At 37.3% G+C, this 20,579-nt stretch overlaps 2 protein-coding genes across 2 annotated transcripts in view; one reads left to right on the top strand and one right to left on the bottom strand.

The window, feature by feature from the left end:
* Positions 1–16,867, bottom strand: part of LOC139952730 (E3 ubiquitin-protein ligase pellino homolog 2-like) — a 55,433-nt gene extending 38,566 nt beyond the window's left edge. Inside the window, exons 1-2 of the mRNA XM_071951974.1 lie at positions 16,220–16,867; positions 8,007–8,168 (exon numbers count right to left, since the gene is read on the bottom strand). Of these exons, the coding sequence (XP_071808075.1) occupies positions 8,007–8,168; positions 16,220–16,269 (212 nt within the window). The 5' untranslated portion in view covers positions 16,270–16,867. The remainder of the gene's footprint in view (positions 1–8,006; positions 8,169–16,219) is intronic.
* Positions 16,868–18,226: 1,359 nt separating this feature from the next.
* LOC139953340 (uncharacterized) overlaps positions 18,227–20,579 on the top strand; it is a 42,250-nt gene continuing 39,897 nt past the window's right edge. Inside the window, exons 1-3 of the mRNA XM_071952966.1 lie at positions 18,227–18,331; positions 19,395–19,531; positions 20,474–20,578. Coding sequence (XP_071809067.1) covers positions 18,235–18,331; positions 19,395–19,531; positions 20,474–20,578 — 339 coding nt within the window. The 5' untranslated portion in view covers positions 18,227–18,234. The remainder of the gene's footprint in view (positions 18,332–19,394; positions 19,532–20,473; position 20,579) is intronic.

Raw genomic sequence — 20,579 nt, 5'->3', positions numbered from 1 at the left:
TTTGTTCATGACCGGTAAGAAGTGTTAATTCATGGGCGTGACACGCAACCTTGCACCTGTTCTTATAAGACACTTTCTTCATTCCTATTAGTCCATAGCAACGGCTGAAACAGTTGTGCCACATCACGCGATACGCGCGCAGCATTCCCTTATAAGGAGTTGTTTACCCGACGGCGGAGGACTTTACCATTTCATAGCTGGTGGGGTGTTGTGTTGAAAGAAATCATTTAACAATTATAATTTTTGCATTTATTTCACTTTTTGACCAAAAAGTGATGATGTTTTTGACCGAAAAGTTATTTATGAATGGGAACCAAAGTGTGTTGAATCGGTTTTCAACTAGTGGTTTAAACCCACCGAGGCCTAGTTCTTGATAATTTACCTCGACTTCGTCTCGGTAAAATTATCAAGAACTAGGCCTCGTTGGGATTAAACCACTACCGGTAGTTGAAAACCTCTTTACCACATATTGATTCCCTTAATAATATGTGTTCATTTCATTGCTCCTTGCTGTGCTTTTAAAGGAACACGTTGCCTTGGATCGGTCGAGTTGGTCTTTGAAAAGCGTTCTGAAACCGTTTGTTATAAAATGCATATGGGTAGAAAGATGTTGTAAAAGTAGAATACAATGATCTACACAAATATGCCTCGAAATTGCGTGGTTTTCTTTTTACCACATCGACTAACACAGTCGGCCATTTAATGTTGACTCCCATAAATGGCCGACAGTGTTAGTTCGCGATGTAAAAGGAAACCATGCAATTTTGAGTGATACTTGTGTGGATCATTATATTCTACTTTTTAAGTATCTTTCTAACCATATGCATTTCATAACTAACGGTTACAAACGCTTTTTATAGACCAACTCGTCCAATCCAAGGCAACGTGTTCCTTTAAGACTAGCACACTAAACCATTATACAAATGTTGCATGTTTTGTACACCCGATGGGGAAAATGGCTCCCGAGGCAACGCACAATGAAAGGATCACAAAACTGTATTTGACCTTGGAGCCCCTCTTTAACGACACAAGAGGAGTAAATTATAATGGATACCAGTATAAAGATAATGGATGCCATCATTTGGTAGGCCTACACCAATATTTCATCACGGCAATTAATAGCCAATATCTAGACTTTACCCACAGTCTACATGATGCACTGTTTGTACTACCGAGCAATAAGGTATTTTTGCATGGTACAGATCTGTATTATGGCGGCTGTTATGGCGGCTGTAATTAATAAAACGACAGTGACATCACAACGCATCAAAAAATGTGCTTTATATTTAATGGATGACCAGCACCGGTGGTAGCTCACTGAACATAGTGCAGAGCCCATGGTGTTTCCTAATAATCCCATGATTAATATTATACCCACTGCATGGTACGTGAGCTTGTTTCCCCTGCAATGGCAGTAATTACAATGGCTAAAGCCACACAGGGGACCCGCGGCCAGGTTTCTTCAGGCGATGGGGTCTTGTGCTGTATATAACGAGCGACGTCTGTGCAGTGGACTTCTAATAAGAAAAGCACATTTGTATGTAATTTCATTGCAATAATTACACACACTGCATAGATTGTATCATGTGGTGCTGTGTTATTTCCATGATTCATTGCAATCATCATGTTCACATATTAAGGAAATCAAGCCACATAAGGAAACCAAGGGATGCCACATAAGGACACCAAGCCATTTATTGTGGGCTGTGCAAAAGTAATTGACTATTTTAATAAGAGAGCATTAAAGATGCTATGTCAGATTTTTGGCCGATTTGACTCAAAAATTTTGATTTAAAATTCAATAGGTATTTTGATGGGGGTCGAGAAAGTTACAAGCTTTCTTTTGAGCCATTGCTCGAAAAAGTCCGCCAGTTATTAGTAGCAGTTAAATAAAGTGCTCAAAATTAGTTTTTGTTGGGTTTGTCGGGATCCCAACAATATATCACGAGACCAATTCATATGTGTTTTATAAGAACTGTTTTAACTTTTTGTCATGGTTCCTGACCATTAAAAGTAATGGTTATTTTTTTTCCGTTAGAGCGGGTGATACTCTTTGAAATACCATTCACTCAAACAAATCTATTTTTTATTGTTTGGGGCCAAAAATCTGACATAGCATCTTTAAACAATAAAGAATAATAACAGTCATTGTACAGTCCGGTTCAAATTGCTTTACAAAATCAGCCTGGCTGGCATCATCAGGGACTAATTTCATGGCTCTGGTTATTGCGGGAATTCTGGGCTAACCCCCAATAGAATCACACGCTTCACTGGGCACCGTAAGCATATAATTCCATGCTGGGCTATGCCATGATATTGCGACCTGGTTAGTATTCAAGTGAACACAAAATGCAGTCCAGGAATTTCATCTTTGAGAGGGCAAGGCCATTTTCATTTTAAGTCTATGGGAACATTTTGAAGGGGCACAAAGGCCAAGACCTGGGCAACGTAGGCCATGGCCTCTGGGCCTCTGTGAAATTTTAGGCCTGAAGTGTATGTTCCTTGTAAATAAATGTAGGCTGCATAAGTACAAACAAATTATACTACCGTGATTCAAAATAATTAGCTCTATTTGTGTATTGCACAAGTTTGCAGCACACCTATCCTGTTGGCATGGTGTGACCTTATTCCAATGTAAGCCACCATAGACTGTGCAAGTCTCGCGCAGATTTGAACTTCCGGGACCATTGTGGTCCCAACCTTATGGAGTTTTACGTTGGGGAGATTTTGTTTCGTCCATTACTTTAGTTTAATATAATTATGACCATAAAAATGACATATGTTGTTAAAAATGTAATACTAATTAACAACATATATAAAAGTTATAAAAAAATCAACATAATAACGAAGAAAAACCGATATTTAAACTTGACCTCAGGTCAGGTTACTTGTAAAAAATTAAGAATTTGTGCCCATCTCCGATCACGAAACTTACGCAGACGCTTGTTTTGGCCGCGCGGGGTGGAAAGCCTTTTTATTGGTCGCTTAGGCGTCGGCTTCCTCTTTAAAATGCGTCACGCATTTATCTAACGCCATTGCGACCATCGTGCGTCCGCGTATAAACCAGCTTTTAGTAGTTTCACATTCGGGCGTAGATTTACAAAAGGGGTTTCAAAACATTTAAGATCAAACAAACATCCTTGTCCTAGAGTTTTACTTTTGTCTATACATAGACTTTAACCGATAATTGTGTATTTGTTTAAAAAGCTAAAACTAATTTAAACACGCTTAAATGGTTATTTTTGTTGTTCAGATTCGGCATTAAGAAAAAATTAAAGCAAAGATTTGACTCATAAAAAAATTAAGTTCTTCAGTTGTCGTGTTTTCTCGCTCCAGTGCGCGAGAGACTTGCACAGTCTATTGCCGCACCCACTTCACACCAACTGGTTCCACTGATTACAAGAAGCATGGCATACATGTGCATCATTTGGAGTTGACATTGAGCTTCTTCTTTTTTTCGGTGAGAATGCAAAAAAATTAAATAATAATTGGACTTTTACTTTGCTCTTCAAAGACTTCTCTGAATTCAAAAGTGTCTGTCATAGGAAATGCTTTTAAATGGTGAAATGTGTTATTTTTGGTCAAATTGCAAACAAAAATGTATGCCTGCAATAACTTGGGCTTGCAGCAGTTACGCAGTGCTAGCACGCATGCATGCGACCCAATACCTAATTGGCGACTAGATAAACTGCCCTAATGGTTACAATGTATAATTTAGTCGTTATTACATAACCAGACAACAGCGTATTGATTAAGATGTTTAGTGGACCAAGTCCGTGTTTTAATGAGATGCACGGACAACAGACAGCTCAATGTGATGGCTACGGAAACCTAATTTACTTTAATCGATTCTGCCACTTTAGATAACGACGTCTAACGCCTTGACAATCCGTCAGACCTACATAATGGTGTTTCATCACCCCTCATGCAGTATTCAAGAGGTATCCAATTCTCCATCCATCATCCAAGGTGGGAATTTTGGTACAATATCTAGCAGACATCTGCCAATGGAAAATATCCAATAATATACAGAACTGCAACAGCAGTGAATTCAGGATGTGACCTTCACATTGTGCACTTACGCTCGTATGAATGTTTTTTTTTTTATTGAGATGAAATTGCCAATATCCTGATTTTGTTGTTTTTGCATGTGGATTGTGGACAACAAATTGGTTATAGTCTGAGACCAGTAACCATACTTTATGTGACCCAATATGAATGAAGAAAGCCTGTGTAAGCTCAATCAGTCAAACGAAAATAGTGGGGAACAAATTAAAATAAACAACCTTCACTGTATGGTATCAAAACTAATTGTAATCACTCATTTCTCAAGAAAACGATAAACCATGCAAGTTAAGCGCAAACCTGAGATCTATATATTTTATTTCTTACCAATGTTGTGCACTCACTTTAAACAATCCTTTATAGATATGTGTTCATTAGTCTTTTTTTTTAGTTTTGTTTTTAACAAAAGAATGATCTCTTTATTTAAAATACCATACATCAATGGTATGCAAGTACAATAATGTCATTGATGGCTTAGAAATGTTTCTATACATTGTAGAAAACAATGTACTTTGTACAGATGTGTAAACAACATCAATAACAACACCAGCTATTTATTTAAAACACCCCCACATATTGATTACTTTCATTTGTTGATGTCAATACGTAAAATCGGTCTAACACTAACTGTTCAGAAATGCCTAATTTGTACATTGAAAAACAGCTTGTCATTGCAGGAAATCATTCCTCCACCAACAACACCATATTTCACTTTGACTTGGAATGTGCACGTGTGCATGCTTTCTTGCGAAATACACCAAATGGGTTGATGAACTGTGTTAAAACCACACATCCCATCAATAGAGCCACAGGCAGACGACATTCACTTTCCCTCTGCCACATCTTATCGAAGAAAGCTTGGGTTTCAGTTTGACTCAGTTACTGCAGTGTGCCCGGCATAAAGTGTTCTTACAATAGCACAGAATTCAGATTTAAAGAAGTCTCATCAGTATCAACATGCAACTCCTGCTATGTGCCTGTTTTTTTCTAAAGTGATTACTCTTGGTGGAAATAAATGTTGATAAATTGAATTGAATTGAAAAGCACTGGACACCTTTTGTAATTGTCAAAGACCAGTATTCTCACGTGGTGTATCCCAACATTCATCAAATAACGAATCTGTGAAAATTTTGACTCAATTGCTCGTCGAAGTTGCAAAAAAAGAAACACATCATTGTTGCACAAATTTGTGTGCTTTCACATTATACGCATAATAAAAGGCTTCAGGCATGAAGTCTTCTAATATAATGCAATATTTCTCAAAATCTACTTTACTTCAGAGGGAGCCGTTTCTCACAGTGTTTTATACTAACAACAGCTCTCCATTGCTTGTTACCAATTGGGTTTTTCATGCTAGCAATTACTTTGAGTATTTACCAATTGGGTCCAGTGTCTTTAATTTCTTCATCTCTCCCCACTCCCCCCCCCCCCCCCACACATTGCTTTTCGGTTTGTGAATTGTGCATCGATACAAGGTTGGTTTTTAATTTCCTTCTGATGATGTGATTTTTGACGATGATCGTCAAAAATCATCAGAAGGAAATCAAAAACCAACCTTGTATTGGACTCTTGGAGATCAGTTGGTTAGTGATTGCAAGCACATGATGCATTAAGTGGCACTAGGCCAAAGCAATTTGAGGTTAATATCTCGCACCTGTGTGTATTTTGTGTGCTTTTAGTCACAATGACTCATACACTCTCGTTTTTTGTGTTTCTTGATTAAAAACAGAGGCAACAAGTTGAAACTTTGCATCACGATATTTTAACAATGATAGAGATCTCTGTGTTAGTCAGTTGCGGCCGCTAACCGCGTTCTGTTTCATGTTATTTCTGCAATATTTTGACAGGTTTGTTGATGGCAGCTAAAAATCGTTGTGTATAATTGTTTCAAGGGAGCGCACTCATTCATGTTCATATGTGTACAGTGAAAGAATAGAGAAGGATAAAACGAGGAAGGTAGGGGTGGCACTTAAAAGACTGACTTAGAAAATCTATGTGCCACTGCTTGTGCGGTGGCCCCTTGTCACATCACTGGGCAAACTCAGTGGTGCAGTGCTTTTAACCCTTTAGAGACCAACGCGGTTAGCGGCCGCAAGTGACTTGTACCAACATGCCCATAGCAGCTGCAAACTACTGTAAGGTTTGACTCTACCTCCATGGTTTGACCTACTTCACATTCACATAAAGAGGTCAAAGTAAAGGGTCATGTCCAGATATGAAATTTTATTATAGTATACCAATTTCTAAACACAAAACTCAATTTTCTGTTTCATGTTATTTCTGCAATATTTTGACAGGTTTGTTGATGGCAGCTAAAAATCGTTGTGTATAATTGTTTCAAGGGAGCGCACTCATTCATGTTCATATGTGTACAGTGAAAGTATAGAGAAGGTGTAAGTAACCTAAAGCTTTGCATGTGTAGCAATGATACCGCCTACACATTACTTAGATACACATGAATCTCAACGTTTTGGACTTCTTGCAGTCACACTACACCATAATATACAGAAGTTCATTGTAGCGTGTTCAATTTAATCATCATATCATAGATTCAGATTTGCAGGCACAATTTTAATGTCAAACACCTCCCAATTTTTTGAGCCGTGCAGTAAATTATGCATACTCAGGTCAAACCTTCGGGCATTTTCACACTGGTACTGAGCAATGGGTACAACAAACTGGTGCACTCTGCAAGACTTTACATGATGTATCTTTAAGTACACGCACCTGTGTGTTAAGCTTTCATTAAATTTCTTTTCTGCCACACCAGTGCATGTTAACAGTACAAACAAAACAGACAAAATTTGTTTAGTATGTTTTACTCCACAAAAACTTTTAAGATAATGAGGACATTTCAAACAAAAACATTCAAACATTATTCCAAGCAAGTTTTGAAATAAATGTAAAGTATTTTGAAACTTGTCATTTAATGTCCCATTCCAAGAATTGTTTCAAGCATTATTTTGAGTGGAACAGGGTTCAAAGGAGTATCCTGTGTTCTTCATTACAGGTACAACAACAGGTTTACATCACGTTGAACAACGGAAGCATACCAAACTTGTGGTGCGATGTTATCGGTCACATCCTTTCCTGTTAACATCCGGACTCAACAACCTAAACCGAATCCTACAATCCCGGCCCTATCTCATTCAAATTCTATAGTCAATTTTTTTTTTCAACCGCATCCAAATAATAAAATTTAAAAAATAGTCAAGTTTGCTTTACTGGTATATAACTTGATATATAAATAGGTCTACAAATGTATCATAATGTATATATAATAGGTATAGACAAATGTATGAAGACAACCGCAGTAGACAAAAATTTATCAAGTTGACAACTTTCAAATTGGTAAAGCAAGAAACACAAACAAATGAAACCCATCTTCCAACATTTTCTGATAGTCTTTTCATCAATGTTTTTCTTGTTCAGGCCAACTGACTACAAAGCTCAAAATGTAATTTTTTAACATTCCTCTAATCAAGCTTGGGCGATAACGATTTATTTTATTCATGATATATCGCCGACATTATATCGCGATATTCGATATAATCGCGATTAATTAAATTTGACATCATCAGTCTTCAAACTCCAAGTGAAAGTTGTAGAAGAGACAGTCATAGCATAAGAGAGGTGTTCTAATGACCTATTCTTTTGGTTTTACTCCAAACCTACATGTATGGGGTGCAAGATGCCTCAGCTAGCAAATACATCGCAATATTTAATCGATATCGCGATATATCGCGATATATCGATATTTCGATTAAAACCAAATCCATCCGATATCGAAATAGTTTCCAAATTAATATCGCGATATTCGATAATATCATGATATCGCCCAAGCTTACCTCTAATTACCACTTTTTGTTTAGTATTAAAAAAACATCAGGATGATCACTGTCTGCTTTAGTATCCACACAACATTCAGAACAAAACCTTACCCTAAGATCACTAGCTCCCCATATTTGACCGTTGAACACCCCAGCGACGATTTCTTGGCATCCGTGTCGATTTCTTGGAAGTTTGCAGGAATTTCCACTCTCTGTACCAGAGACTTCGGATTGGGAGTCACCACCTCAAGGGTCTCCTCTGGATCTGATTTTCTGGAAAGGAGAGAGAAAAAGAAATCAGAAAATCTTTCAAATTCTTCAGTGGATTCCGATATATGAATAGCTTATTTCTAAGTATTTTCCCTGAAGCATGTAGGAAAGAGAGCTGAGACCAGCCAGTCATTTACTTGGCGGTGGACTATTTCAGGCCTGGAATTTCATCTTTGAAAGGGGCAAGGCTATTTGCAGTTTTGCAAAAAGGACACTCCATTGGAAATGAAACTTTTGATTGGGCACCAAGGCCAAGACAAGGGGCTATGGGGGACATGGCTTATGTTGCCTGCATTAAATTCTGGGCTTGGACTATCCTTGTATGGTTGGGGAAAATGGCAATGACAAATTACATCTTTCAATATTAATTTGATTAACTTTCAAATTTACATGAAATGGTGCCGTTTTCAATTGATTTTATACTTACTTTAAAGGCAAAATATATATTTTTTTTGAACCGTTGGATTGTAATTGTTTTAATCATAGATAATGTTGATGTATAAAACAAAAATGTAAAAATGTTCATTTCCAAAGGTGGTCACGTTTTCAAAAAATCTGAAGCAAATACATGTCATGCAGGAAGAATAATCCCTAATAGGAATACAGAATCAATATCTCAGATGCAAATTTGGGGGCAAAAAACCTAACAACATTTTCACACAACAAGTTTGAAGTAAACTATTTCTCACAATGATTTATAATATCAAAAGCTGCTGTAAGCTTCTAACCAAAACTCGTTTTTTTGGCCGTAAAAAAACCTGTAACTTCTCTCAAAAACAATATAAAGAAAACCCAATATTATCCTCTTCTCTTTCATGTTTTAAGGACAATTACTAGAAAAATCCATGAGCATCAAATGTTTTATACTGCTCCACATCAAGCATAATTATTAGGCTATGATAAAGCGCCGAGTTACCGACAGAGCTTCTCTCTAACCTTGGTATTTTTCCAAACCTACAGTTATTGTATGTTCAGGCATAGCGCCAAGGGTGAACCCTGTTTTTATTTGGCCGTTCAGAGGGCATTTGATCCATTCAAAAGCAGCGGTTAAATATACAAAGCTTCTGTTATTGCAGTGTAAATATATCGATGAGGGACTCCCTAGTGCGGGCTTAGTTTTGAATAGGCTGCTCTAACGTCATACCAAGAAATGAGACGTGCCCACTTTGTGTTTATTGAAGGTTTTCCTTAGAAGCAGACATTATGGAAACATGAGTTTTTTTCTTTTTCTGTTTCTTTTTAAAAAGAAGGTTGATTTTGTTATGTAATTTTAAGACAAAACACATTGAATTGTAAGCACTATGTCATAAAAACCAAAGCGGCTGCAAGTGTATTTTATTTACATTTTGAACCTGACAATTTAAAATGGATGTTCTCTTCACTGAACCAGTGGAGCCCTTTCACACAACATGGAGGCAAAAATCCATGTAAACGTCAAACTCCTTTATCTATCATAAAAAATACAGTATGTATCATTTAGGCTACAACCTGCGTTCCCAATTTAAGCCAAGTTGTTCTACATATTATAATACACAAAACCCTTGAACCAGGAACCAGTGGTGATCTTACAAGGAAGAACATGGAGGCAAAAATCCATGCAAATGCCATCTGTACTCCTTATCTATCATAAAAAATATGCCATGATCCAAAGAGCTGTGTCACTATGCAACATGTACTAACTTGTGTTTCCAATTTATACCAGAGTTGTTCCACACATATCATCATGGAGAATAACACAATGCCCCTGGCTTTCTTGATATCAAACTCTGTCACCCCATCCTGTATGATTACAATCGTGAGCCTTCCCAGAACCATTGTACAAGCCCTGTCAGCAATACCAGCACAAGAATCTAAGTATTGAGGCCATTCTCTCTGTAGTCCAGTAACCTCATAATAAGGTCACCATTCAGAAGGAATGCAAGACACCCTTCAAGCTGCGATGGCTTGCTGTGTCAGAACTGTTGAGGCCAAACACTGTGATAAAGATGGAAGACTCTGAGCTCTTGATGCCCTATGGTCATGGGAGTGTAATAAGCACCAGTTCAATATCAGATTATGTGTCAAGAAATTAACGACTCAATGCTATTTCATTGTGCTGAAGGCCAGTTGCCAGATCAGTCAGGCAGTTAACCATAATAAGCTTCCATTAAAGGCAAGGTGAAACTGCGCTCATTTCTATTTGGGTATAAAATCAATATTTTCACCAACTAACTGTATAGTTTTGTTGTGCATCTAGTAGGGCCTACTATTTTGACTTTTGTCTTCCAAACTGTAACAGGTTTTTTTAAAATTTAGTCGAGCAGTTAGTAGAACAAACAAGGTAACTAAGGCCAAATAAAACTTGTTTAGTGTCATAATTACATAGATATTTGTTACCCATAATTATACACCGATGTGTAAATTAGCACTGTATACTCAGTATCCAACTCGAGTAAAATGCCTAGTGATTTTTTTTCACAGGACTCGAGAAAGTACTGAGTAGGCCAATACAGAGCTAACAGAACATACATCGAAGTTTAGCGTCTTCCATTATTGGAAAAAAAGGAAGGAGGGAAGAGTCTCCAATTGCGATACATTACAACTGTCACAGATACCCCCCATAATGGTTCTCGAAGACAAGACTCTCCTGGCAGTCTAAAAGCCACTTCCCAAACCAACCCCTTGTTACCATCCCTTTAAAATGCTTAACCTACATAATGAATGCTTCTTGTGTTAAGTACTTTCAGTATGCACAGAGGGTCCTCGGATCTGTGGTGGTCCCGCTGTATTGGACATGCACAGGGCGCATATTGATCAGGAAACAGCACTTGACCACGAGGCGGCAGGGAGAGAGATCTACACAAAGCACTCCACCTTCTCTTTTATACTCGGCCAAGGTTCACATATTCATGCCATTCATCTACATGTTATGAATGTAGTTTGTAAATTTCATATCTTAAGACACATGTTTCGTACAGTTAGTCAAACAAATCCTGAAACACTATTTTATAAATGTGATAAACCGTTGAGCAATGAACTAGAAATTATGTTAAATTTCTCATAAAAATCAAATGAACAAATTTAATCAAACTGTACAATTAAATAAAGGATATTAAAACACAGCAAACCTGCAACAAAGATACAGCCACCTCAAAACATGTGTTGGCTCAAAACTAACAATCCTTTGCATGGTTGATGCAAAGAGAACGGACTGGTTCCTCAACATTCAACTCAGCTGGAGCAATACAGAAACACAACTTCCCAATACTTTGTTCCATCTGCCAATGGCTCCTTCCAAACCTGCCTTTATCATTGTATTTTCAGCAACTGAGTTCAGATACATGTACCAATATATTTTTGTCCTATTCTAACAGTAGTATAATTTACTATTTTAATGTACCCCCCCCCCCAGCCCCAACACAAAGAACCCAGCTTTGTTGGACCATGGATCTACATGTAGATGGTTGGACTGTAATCAACAGAGAGCGCCTATAAACAAAGGCAGTACATGGCAGATGCAACCAACCCCTGTGTAAACAAATGGAGGGATTGAGATTTTGGATGGTTTGTGAAACCAGAGAGCAATGGCAAAACAATGGATGAACAAAGAAAGAGGTCTGTTCCAAACAGGGTTTCATTGCCACACAATAACATGGCCCTTCCAGAGCACTGTGCAAACACAACACATTGTACCAAGCGACAAGCACACATGTACCTGTTTGCAGGTGAATTGTGGCCAATAATTTTTTTAACTGAACACAAGGAAGCTGTTTCACTTTCTCTGTAGAAGATCCGTTTTGCAAAGAAATCCTTGACAAATCTGACAGAACCAATGGCTACAGGTTGTGTGCATTTGATTGAAGAACACTTCGGGAGCAACATTTTTTCAATAAGAACAGTGTATAGTTAGACCCACAATATGTTTTCCCCATGCTGATAAAATGAGCAAAGGAATTATAATACCACTTAGACATAATGCTAAAATTGCAAGTTGTTTCACCAGAAAATATTATTTAAATCTGACAACTTAAGAAAGAACTGTTAAAGCACAGGAGACTCTTCAAAATGCATACATTATATTGTGTTCACATGATTGTCATCAGTACAAAAATGGACATGAGCACAGTATCGAATGTAATATGTTCCACGGATCCAAGAATCAATGACTAAACACGTTTAATGAGTCTGGACAAATATCAGGTGAATTCAAGTTCAGACCTGCTTTGCTCAATTCTTATCTTACGTGTATTAAACAAACAGTAGCATGTGTAGACCTGTTTGACAATGGACATTCCTCAGGTTTTATGTGTAAATTACTGCTTTAAAATCAACAGATAGCAGTTCAGTTTGTATTTAATGACTTCACAAACATCCATGTTCTACATACATGTAGATCTATGCTTCATACACATTATATCATTACAACAGTGCTTGTTAGAGGCTGCATTATTTAAGAACAGCTATATTCCACGAACTGATCTTTGAGTTAACGACAACGCATACAAATTACAAAATACTGGTGTTGTTATAGGGTGCAACATTAGGTTTAGGAACATTCATAGCTCTTTCCCTAAAATTTTAACTTCATAGACAATCAGAAATGAGAATATTTGAGAATTTAAGCGACTAACATGTCCCATAAGACATCTCAACCAAACTCAGTTTACCCCCTAAATCTATAGCCCCTCCTAATAGACCCTTCCCATGAAATATGTAAACTGCACATAGCGCGTGCGCACTAACGTTTTGGTTGGCAAAATGAGGGGACATCGCGCGGTTTTGTACATGGCTAAGGGTGCGTGACGCAGACCCGATTGCGCGTCTGATTAGTGCACAACTCTATGGCGTTTGCCAACCAACAGGGTATGTACGCATGCGTGAATGTAATTAGCATATTTCATAGGAAGGGTCCATTATTCATGATACACCAACATCATCTTTATTTTTATCTGGGTTAATAAAAGCATCACTGGGACAAAAAACATTCAACAAGGTTCTTTCTCCTTGGTTTTTACTCATTTCATTTCAAGTTATCCACGTTCCTAATGTAATATGTAGCATGATTCATCTTCTTCTTTACCCTCAAGTGATGAGCAAAACTGTAACGTGAAGCAAGGAGCAAACAAATGAGCAATCTCCCCCCATTACACCCAGACAAAGAAATTGATGATGTCTGAGAGGTCAAGGCCTCGGGTCCATCGTGGATGCTGGATGCAAGCGGCTGTTTGTCAGTTATTGCTGGACGGATTTAGCATAAAAAGATTACAGGAGCATGCTCATTAATACTGTGTAAATTGTAGCCAGGGTTGAAATCCTGAATGGGCTGCTTGTCTGAGTATGGTGAAGCCAGCTCAGTAAATGCACAACTTAAAGAAGTCTGGCTATTTGCAGCCTATTTTCCTTTTCTTTTCTTTTCTTGGAGAGGTACATGAACGCTTATGTGATTTCAACCTTTGAAGATCTCCAATTATTAGTTTTATTGTGTAATTTGTTTTATTTTTTGTAAATTTATTTTTACTTTTACATTTCCCTAAACATAATGTATAAAAATATTCCAGACCAGTGGCCCATTGATTTGATTCAGGAATTGCATTTATTTTTGTGTACATGTGTATACGTGAAGTGAGGAACACCTGTTGTGTTGACTCAATTTGATTGGAATCAATTTTGGTCCATCAATTACTTCTAATAAAGCTTGAGTTTTTTAAATATTTTTTTTTAATAACAAAAACAATCACCCTAAAACAATGCTTGAATGAGTTTTTAAAAGTGTATTGGCCGAGAGAGATAGTTTGGCACAACCAGAGCCAATAATGAACGTAATAACAAACAAAAGTCACCTTTTTATGAAAGGAAAAAATATTATCCAATTTGAAATAGCCCCCAAAAAAATGTAATAAAGTGGTCTTTGTTGTTTGGTTGTGAGGAACTTTGCTTACCGGAGCACTGTGACAAAATTACTGGACTTGGGCCTACAGTGAGTCTATTGTCAAGCCTTGAAAAGTGTAACAATACACGTGCAGAATGCCGATTGTTAGAAAATTCTCTTTCATCACAATTAACAGCAGTCAGAACCTTGAGCGTTTCCACATAACTGTGTACAGGTGTTTTCGACGAAATTATGTTAATGGTCACTCGGTGCCAACTCACCCAGCTAAACCCACCGTGGGGTTGGCAGTGACCAGATCAGATTTAGCTGAAAACAAAATTTGTATAATTCCTCAATAGTTATCAACTAATAAAAGCACAGAAATATGGGTCGCAAATCCAAGCTTGCCTTTGTGAATGACCATGACAGTTGACAGTTGTATTTTCCTGAGGTCTATAAATTGGTTTTATTCAGTAAGATGTAGAAAGAGTGTGTAAGCTCTACACTGGGTACAGGTCAACTTGGTCCGTAGTCAACTCGGTCGGATCAATCTATGAACTCTGAAGTCAACTTGGTCCAAGTCATCTCGATCCGAAATCAACTCAGTCAAAAGTCAGCTCGCTCGGTCTCACAGCAACTCAGACCAAATGTGTGCCTATTAATAATGATTGTGTGATGCCGAAAAATATAAGATTTGCTTTGTGTTAGTGGAAACTTGGCTGTATCTTGGCTGTATTATGTATCTTGGCTGTATCATGGCACAGTGGCCCGATTTGTTATTATTACGCACATTTTTAACATGAATCCTCCATAAAACAAATGATAAATCTATGAACATTCAAACTGAACAAGACCACTAGTCTTGTTCAGTTTAATCAAATACAAAATACTCCCACAAATGGCAAAAAGCAAATCAACTGCCAAATAAACTTTGAAGACTGAGTTAAATCTGTAATTATTGTATGATGTCATCAGGAACTGCAGTTGTTGCATTTTAATGACAATATGTACTTGATAAATGACAAGCAAATAATGAATAAAATTAATAAATAGTCCAAAATGTTCAACTATTATAAAAAAGAAAAGTAAATGTCAACTCGTAATGCTCAATCCTCTTGCCAGTAGATGAATGGTGGATTACAGTTGTTGCAACTATGTTACTATCCACACCGGGTAGACGCAACAATGGTTGAAAATTCCTTCAACAATTACAAGAAGTAAGTATGAGAACAATCGATCTGCGCACTTTGAAAACAAGCAATTTGTAAAGATCAGATATTTTTAAAACTTGCTTGTTTTCAAGGAGAGCATTCAGAAATTCTCATAATTAGTCGGGTTCCTTCTCAATTTGTAGCAATTGATCATATCATTATTGTTAAGTGATTAGGGGAACCCAACTAATTATGAAAACATGTGTGTACTTCGAAAACAAGCAAGTTGTCAAGATCGTTGAGATGTTTTGAAAAGTTCTAAAAATCATTTGATTTTGACCCAAAATGTGTGTAATGTAAAATTCATAATGCAGATCGTTGCAGAAAAAAAAGCGAAAGAAATTTATATCACGATACTCATGCTGGGGCAAAGTTTTGGAGTGGATTGGATCAAGTTATTATGGCTTCGTAGTTGCGATACATAACATAACCCTCCTCCCGACTGCTCCCCCCCCCACCCCCATAGCACAAAATCTGTACCCATTTCTTCTGATATAGCATTCAGCCTATTTTCCCCAAAAAGACGTGCGATGCGGCAGGGAAAAAAAAGTGAGTACCGAGTAGAAAATTTCCTTTTTTGAAGAAATTATTGAACGAAACTCAACAAAAGGGAAATACAAGCATTATGAATGTATATTGAGTAGGATGGGGAATGCTTTAGGTGTACAGTACACAGGAAACTTCAGTTCTGGCTGGCTAACGGGCGCAAAACTTTCACCCATCAACGCTGATTTGAAAAACGTATAGCGTTAAAAAAACCCTAAATATGTGACCCCTATAAGGCTCACAGGGGAGCCTTATAGTTTCTAGAAGTACATATGGGGCACAGGACAGTTTCTGGGGGGGGGGGGGATTTCCCTGATGGTGTCACACCGGCAGATAAAGAAAAACAAGAAAAACATGTATAAATGATAGGTCAGTATTATGTATAGGGCCTACTGTCAGGAAAGGACAGGGGGAAATAGATGGCCCAGTTGACCATGAAGGATACTTACAATAAAGGCATGTTGTTGTTGTCAATAATTAAATCCGAGTCGCAACTCATCAAACAGTTTTGAAGTTCAGCAACGAGCACGAGTGAAACCGCAGAGTAACGTGGTAGGATCCCCGACTCCTCTGCTGGGTTTAGTTTTTCACACCGCAAATTACCGCCAACAAAAGGAAACAGTTGCTATTTTACTGCGGAAGTATTAATCCATTCCGACCACACAATAACAGCATTCATTCTGTATTTAAACTGGTCAATTGTTATCCATTGTTGCACCTGAATTTACACTATTCCCACGTCCGCTTGGTCACAAATTATGCCGGTCATTGTTGCACTCAGCTGAACACAATAATGGGTACTTCGTGCAGTACCACCACCACACACGAGCAATGGTTGTTCTGCTGTTGTCGCACTACAGAAAGTCGACTGAATATTTGCCAACATAAAACACCACAGCACAGCAAAATACGACGAAAACTGATGTGTCCTGTCAAGACTATAGGTTCCAAATGCTATCGTTCCACAGATCAACGAAATCAAAGACTGTTTACGCGTTTAATAACATTTTTTAAATACGTCTCCAGCATCAAAACATTCACCGTGACAACTTCCACAATTTGTAATTTCTTAGAAACTGAATGCATGCGATTCGCAATGAGAGTGTGTGCCAATAGTGTACGCGTACGACGACGGACGTGCACAAACCCACGACATGTGAATTATGCGGTGCGTATGCGCGTACTTGACCTACTAGTACGACCTACTCATCGAGCAACCAGACTATATGCATTATTCATCATCAATACAATTTTATTATGAGCGGCCGCTATACGTGTAGGGCACAAAGACAGTTTTTAAAGTTAGGATAGTATTTATAGGCAAATTGATTGAATTTGGAAGCACTTGTTTCCAAATTTATGAAAAGAAAATATCCAAAAGTAAAATAAGTAAATATCATGTTGTTGAGACTGAAGAGATGATGCCCCTTGGCAAGGGGGGTAACGGTTACCCCTTTCTTTTTTGTCTAACCGTTAAAACACCCTGTTCTAATATTGGGGACGCCCTTCATGGGCTAGGGAGGAGGGCTACTGACCCTAACTCAACATGTGACTTGTAAATATTATTTATAATAACAATAACAGTAGACATAAAAACACGTCACCATTATCTGAAAACAATGATACTTTAATAATTGTGACATTTAAAATAATGGGTCTTGATGGTAAAAAAGAACCTTTCTGGAAATTGTGTTATATATTGATTCGCTTTTTGTATGTTTTTACAGTGTTTTTCCATCTGTATTGTAATTCAGATTCAGCCTCATGGGCTGCTATAAGCAGATTTTTAATAAAGCAATAACAACATCAGTAGATTGTGTTCCTTTAAAGATCACATTAAAGAAAAACGGTCAGACAAAAGCCATCAAAAGCCGCTCCATGTCATGTAGGCACCCATGATTGAAACACTGAGTGAATGATTTTAACAAGATCTGCCGTTTTTGTTCACCACTACACAAACTTCACCAATCAGTGTCATGTTCTAAAGATCAAGTAGTGTAGTTTGAATGGAAAATTTAGAATAAAATCCTAATTTGGTGGATTTTGTGGTTCAAATAATTTGTAATGCTCCCCATTGCTTTGCCAAGTGAAAATGAATATCTACTCTACACGATTGAGATTTGTTACACTAGTATATTCCTGAAGGCCCTCCATACATTGCCGGATTGTTGATACTGAATATTCATGTTTCTTTTGGAGAAAAAAAAAACTCACAAAATACTTGGACGGGATCGTTATAAAAACTAATATAAAATGATTCTAAATTGTTTCATATTACCCATAGGTAGAACCAATTATTTTTCTTGAAAAATATAGCTTCAAAAACGTAGGAGATTGCCACAGAAGAAGAATGTTTACAGTTCTTATCAGTGTTAATGAATATTCATGACAGAACGCTGATCTCGCAAAATCTCGAACTTTTTCGCATAATATCGATGTCTACGTGTTCAAGATGGCGACCGCCATGAAGTCTGTGATTGCGGCTGCAGTTTTGGCGTTTTATTTCGTGTCTGTAGAGACGACCCCGCGGTATAAATTATGTGCAGACGATAAGTGTAATTGTAAGTAAATAGTGTTTTTGGAAAGATGATTAAACATTCACATGAACAGCAATAAACAGTGTTTTTTTGTCTTCACGCTGCATCCTGTGCCGTGTGTGATGGGGGCGATTATACGGAGTCTAGTGTGACGTGTTCTTCAGTGACAGACAGTGCATTTGGATATGTTTTAATTTAAACAAGAGTTTGTTGTGCATGGTTTATAGCAGTGGGTTTCTTTTTAGTTTTTTAGCGGAAAGGTTTCTGTATCCGTATCCTGCCACCACTTTTTAACATGTCATTCAATCCATAATAAATGATTAAATAATTAAATATGAAACAATAATAAAGTAGGCCCCCTATCTTTTTTATTTTGTAAATATTACCTACCTCCATGATCTAAGAATAGATAGGCCCTCCTTCTCCTCTTTATTTAAACTATAAGTAAATATAATTGCTGGTAATTTATACCTTGACTATATTTAGAAGTAGACTAGGACTAATCAAGGAGAAGAATCTTGTTTTCCCTTTTTGTTTCTTCCAAGTGGTAGAATGGTGGGGGAAGAAAAGGCAAAAATAAAAAATAAAACTTGTGGTACTCAAATCCAAAGTCTGTCAGCTGAAATGCTGTTTCATTTCCACTCAGCTGTTGAGTTGTGGACAAAAACCTTATGTAGGGTAATTGAATTGTACACATAGGCTGTTTGATTGACCGGCTTAGTAAAGTTTACTAAAAGACAATTATTGTCAAAAGAGTTTTAAGTCATTGTGGTTAAAAATAAACCGTTTAGGTAAAAACCTCTCATAGCATAAAAAAATACTCTTCTCAACTTATCAATATAGTGCAACTTTCAGTACAAAATTTGATTCTTCAACATACAATTGTAAAGTAAATAATTTGTAAATGCCGCCATGAATGATGCTCCTTTGGTGTCATGGACTTCCATTCTGCATGAGGTAACGTCAGTGACAGAATATGTGATTATGTGCAGCATGCTCCATATTGATGACACTATATTGATAACTTGACCAACAAAGTGTTAAACCAAATACTAAAACACAGTTTATTTTGTTGACTATTTCACAGCACCAATTTCTGAGGTCAGAGCACTTGATAATTTTGAACATCAGGATCCTAGTTTTATCTCCTTCAAAAAGGACAATGTTATTACCATATTTGGAAAAGAAGAGACCGATAACCCGCATGGACTCTGGTATGGGGAGGTAAATATTTTCTTATGTTTCATCAATTTAATCTTATTTGTAAATCTTAGTTGCTGGTCTTGTCAGGTAAAGTTTAGTGCATGTCTTGGTTTTGTTAAAGGGTTTATGTACTTTTCTCTAACACAAAACACAATGTCCACAGATTCACATTAAACTTACACAGCTTGAAGATAATGATAGTAGAAAGCTTCCCTTAAAATAGTACTTACTGAGGTGCTGTAGTTTTTGAGACATGAGTAAAACAATGTCACGAAAATATTTTATTGTATGACTTGTTTTACTCATTTCTCAAAATCTATAGCACTTCAATAAGTAATATTTTAAGGATAGCTTTCTGCTATCATTATCTTCAAACCGTGTAAGTTTAATATAAATCTGTGGACATTTTGAAAAAGTACCCGAATCCTTAAAGTGCTATTTTACGCACACTCGAACTACTCATGAATGTCAAATGAAGTGACAACTTTGAGGTTAAGTTATTCAGGGTTACTCAGAGCTTAAAGTACTTTGTGACGTTGATTATTATCACAGTTCCCCTTTTAAGAAACAAAAAAAAACATGTATGATGTCAAATAAGGACAGGAAACTTATTTATAGTGCATAAAGTTTGCCATTAATACATGTAATAGACCTTGTGCACATGACTTCATTTCAGTAGGGCGCCCTCACCTAGAGGTCAAAAGGAGGTTGTTCATTGGCCAATCCTGTGTTCCGCACGTACGAATCTGTGCGTTTCGATTGTTTCGTCACCGTTTTTCCACTGAGATGGACGCTGGATGACGTCAATGCATAAGGTCTATTCTCTAATTTAGTTTGGTTGACTCAATTTGGAAACGACGGTAGTGTTACACACAAGGCAAATGTGCGCCGAGATGTTTTTGCCTTGACACAACGATATATAGTAACGGTCTACAAAAAGTTTTGTTTTCATGTTTTTTTTAGTCTTCAGAAGAGCCAGGGAGACGAGGTTTCTTTGTCCGAAGCGCTGTGCGAGAAGAGGCCATTTTCCAGCAAAATCCTTCTGTGAAAGTTCGAATACACATTCAGG

The sequence above is a fragment of the Asterias amurensis genome, chromosome 1, assembly GCF_032118995.1.
Source record: "Asterias amurensis chromosome 1, ASM3211899v1".
Taxonomy (NCBI): Eukaryota; Metazoa; Echinodermata; class Asteroidea; order Forcipulatida; family Asteriidae; genus Asterias; species Asterias amurensis.
This window is presented reverse-complemented; position numbering and strand designations above follow the sequence as displayed.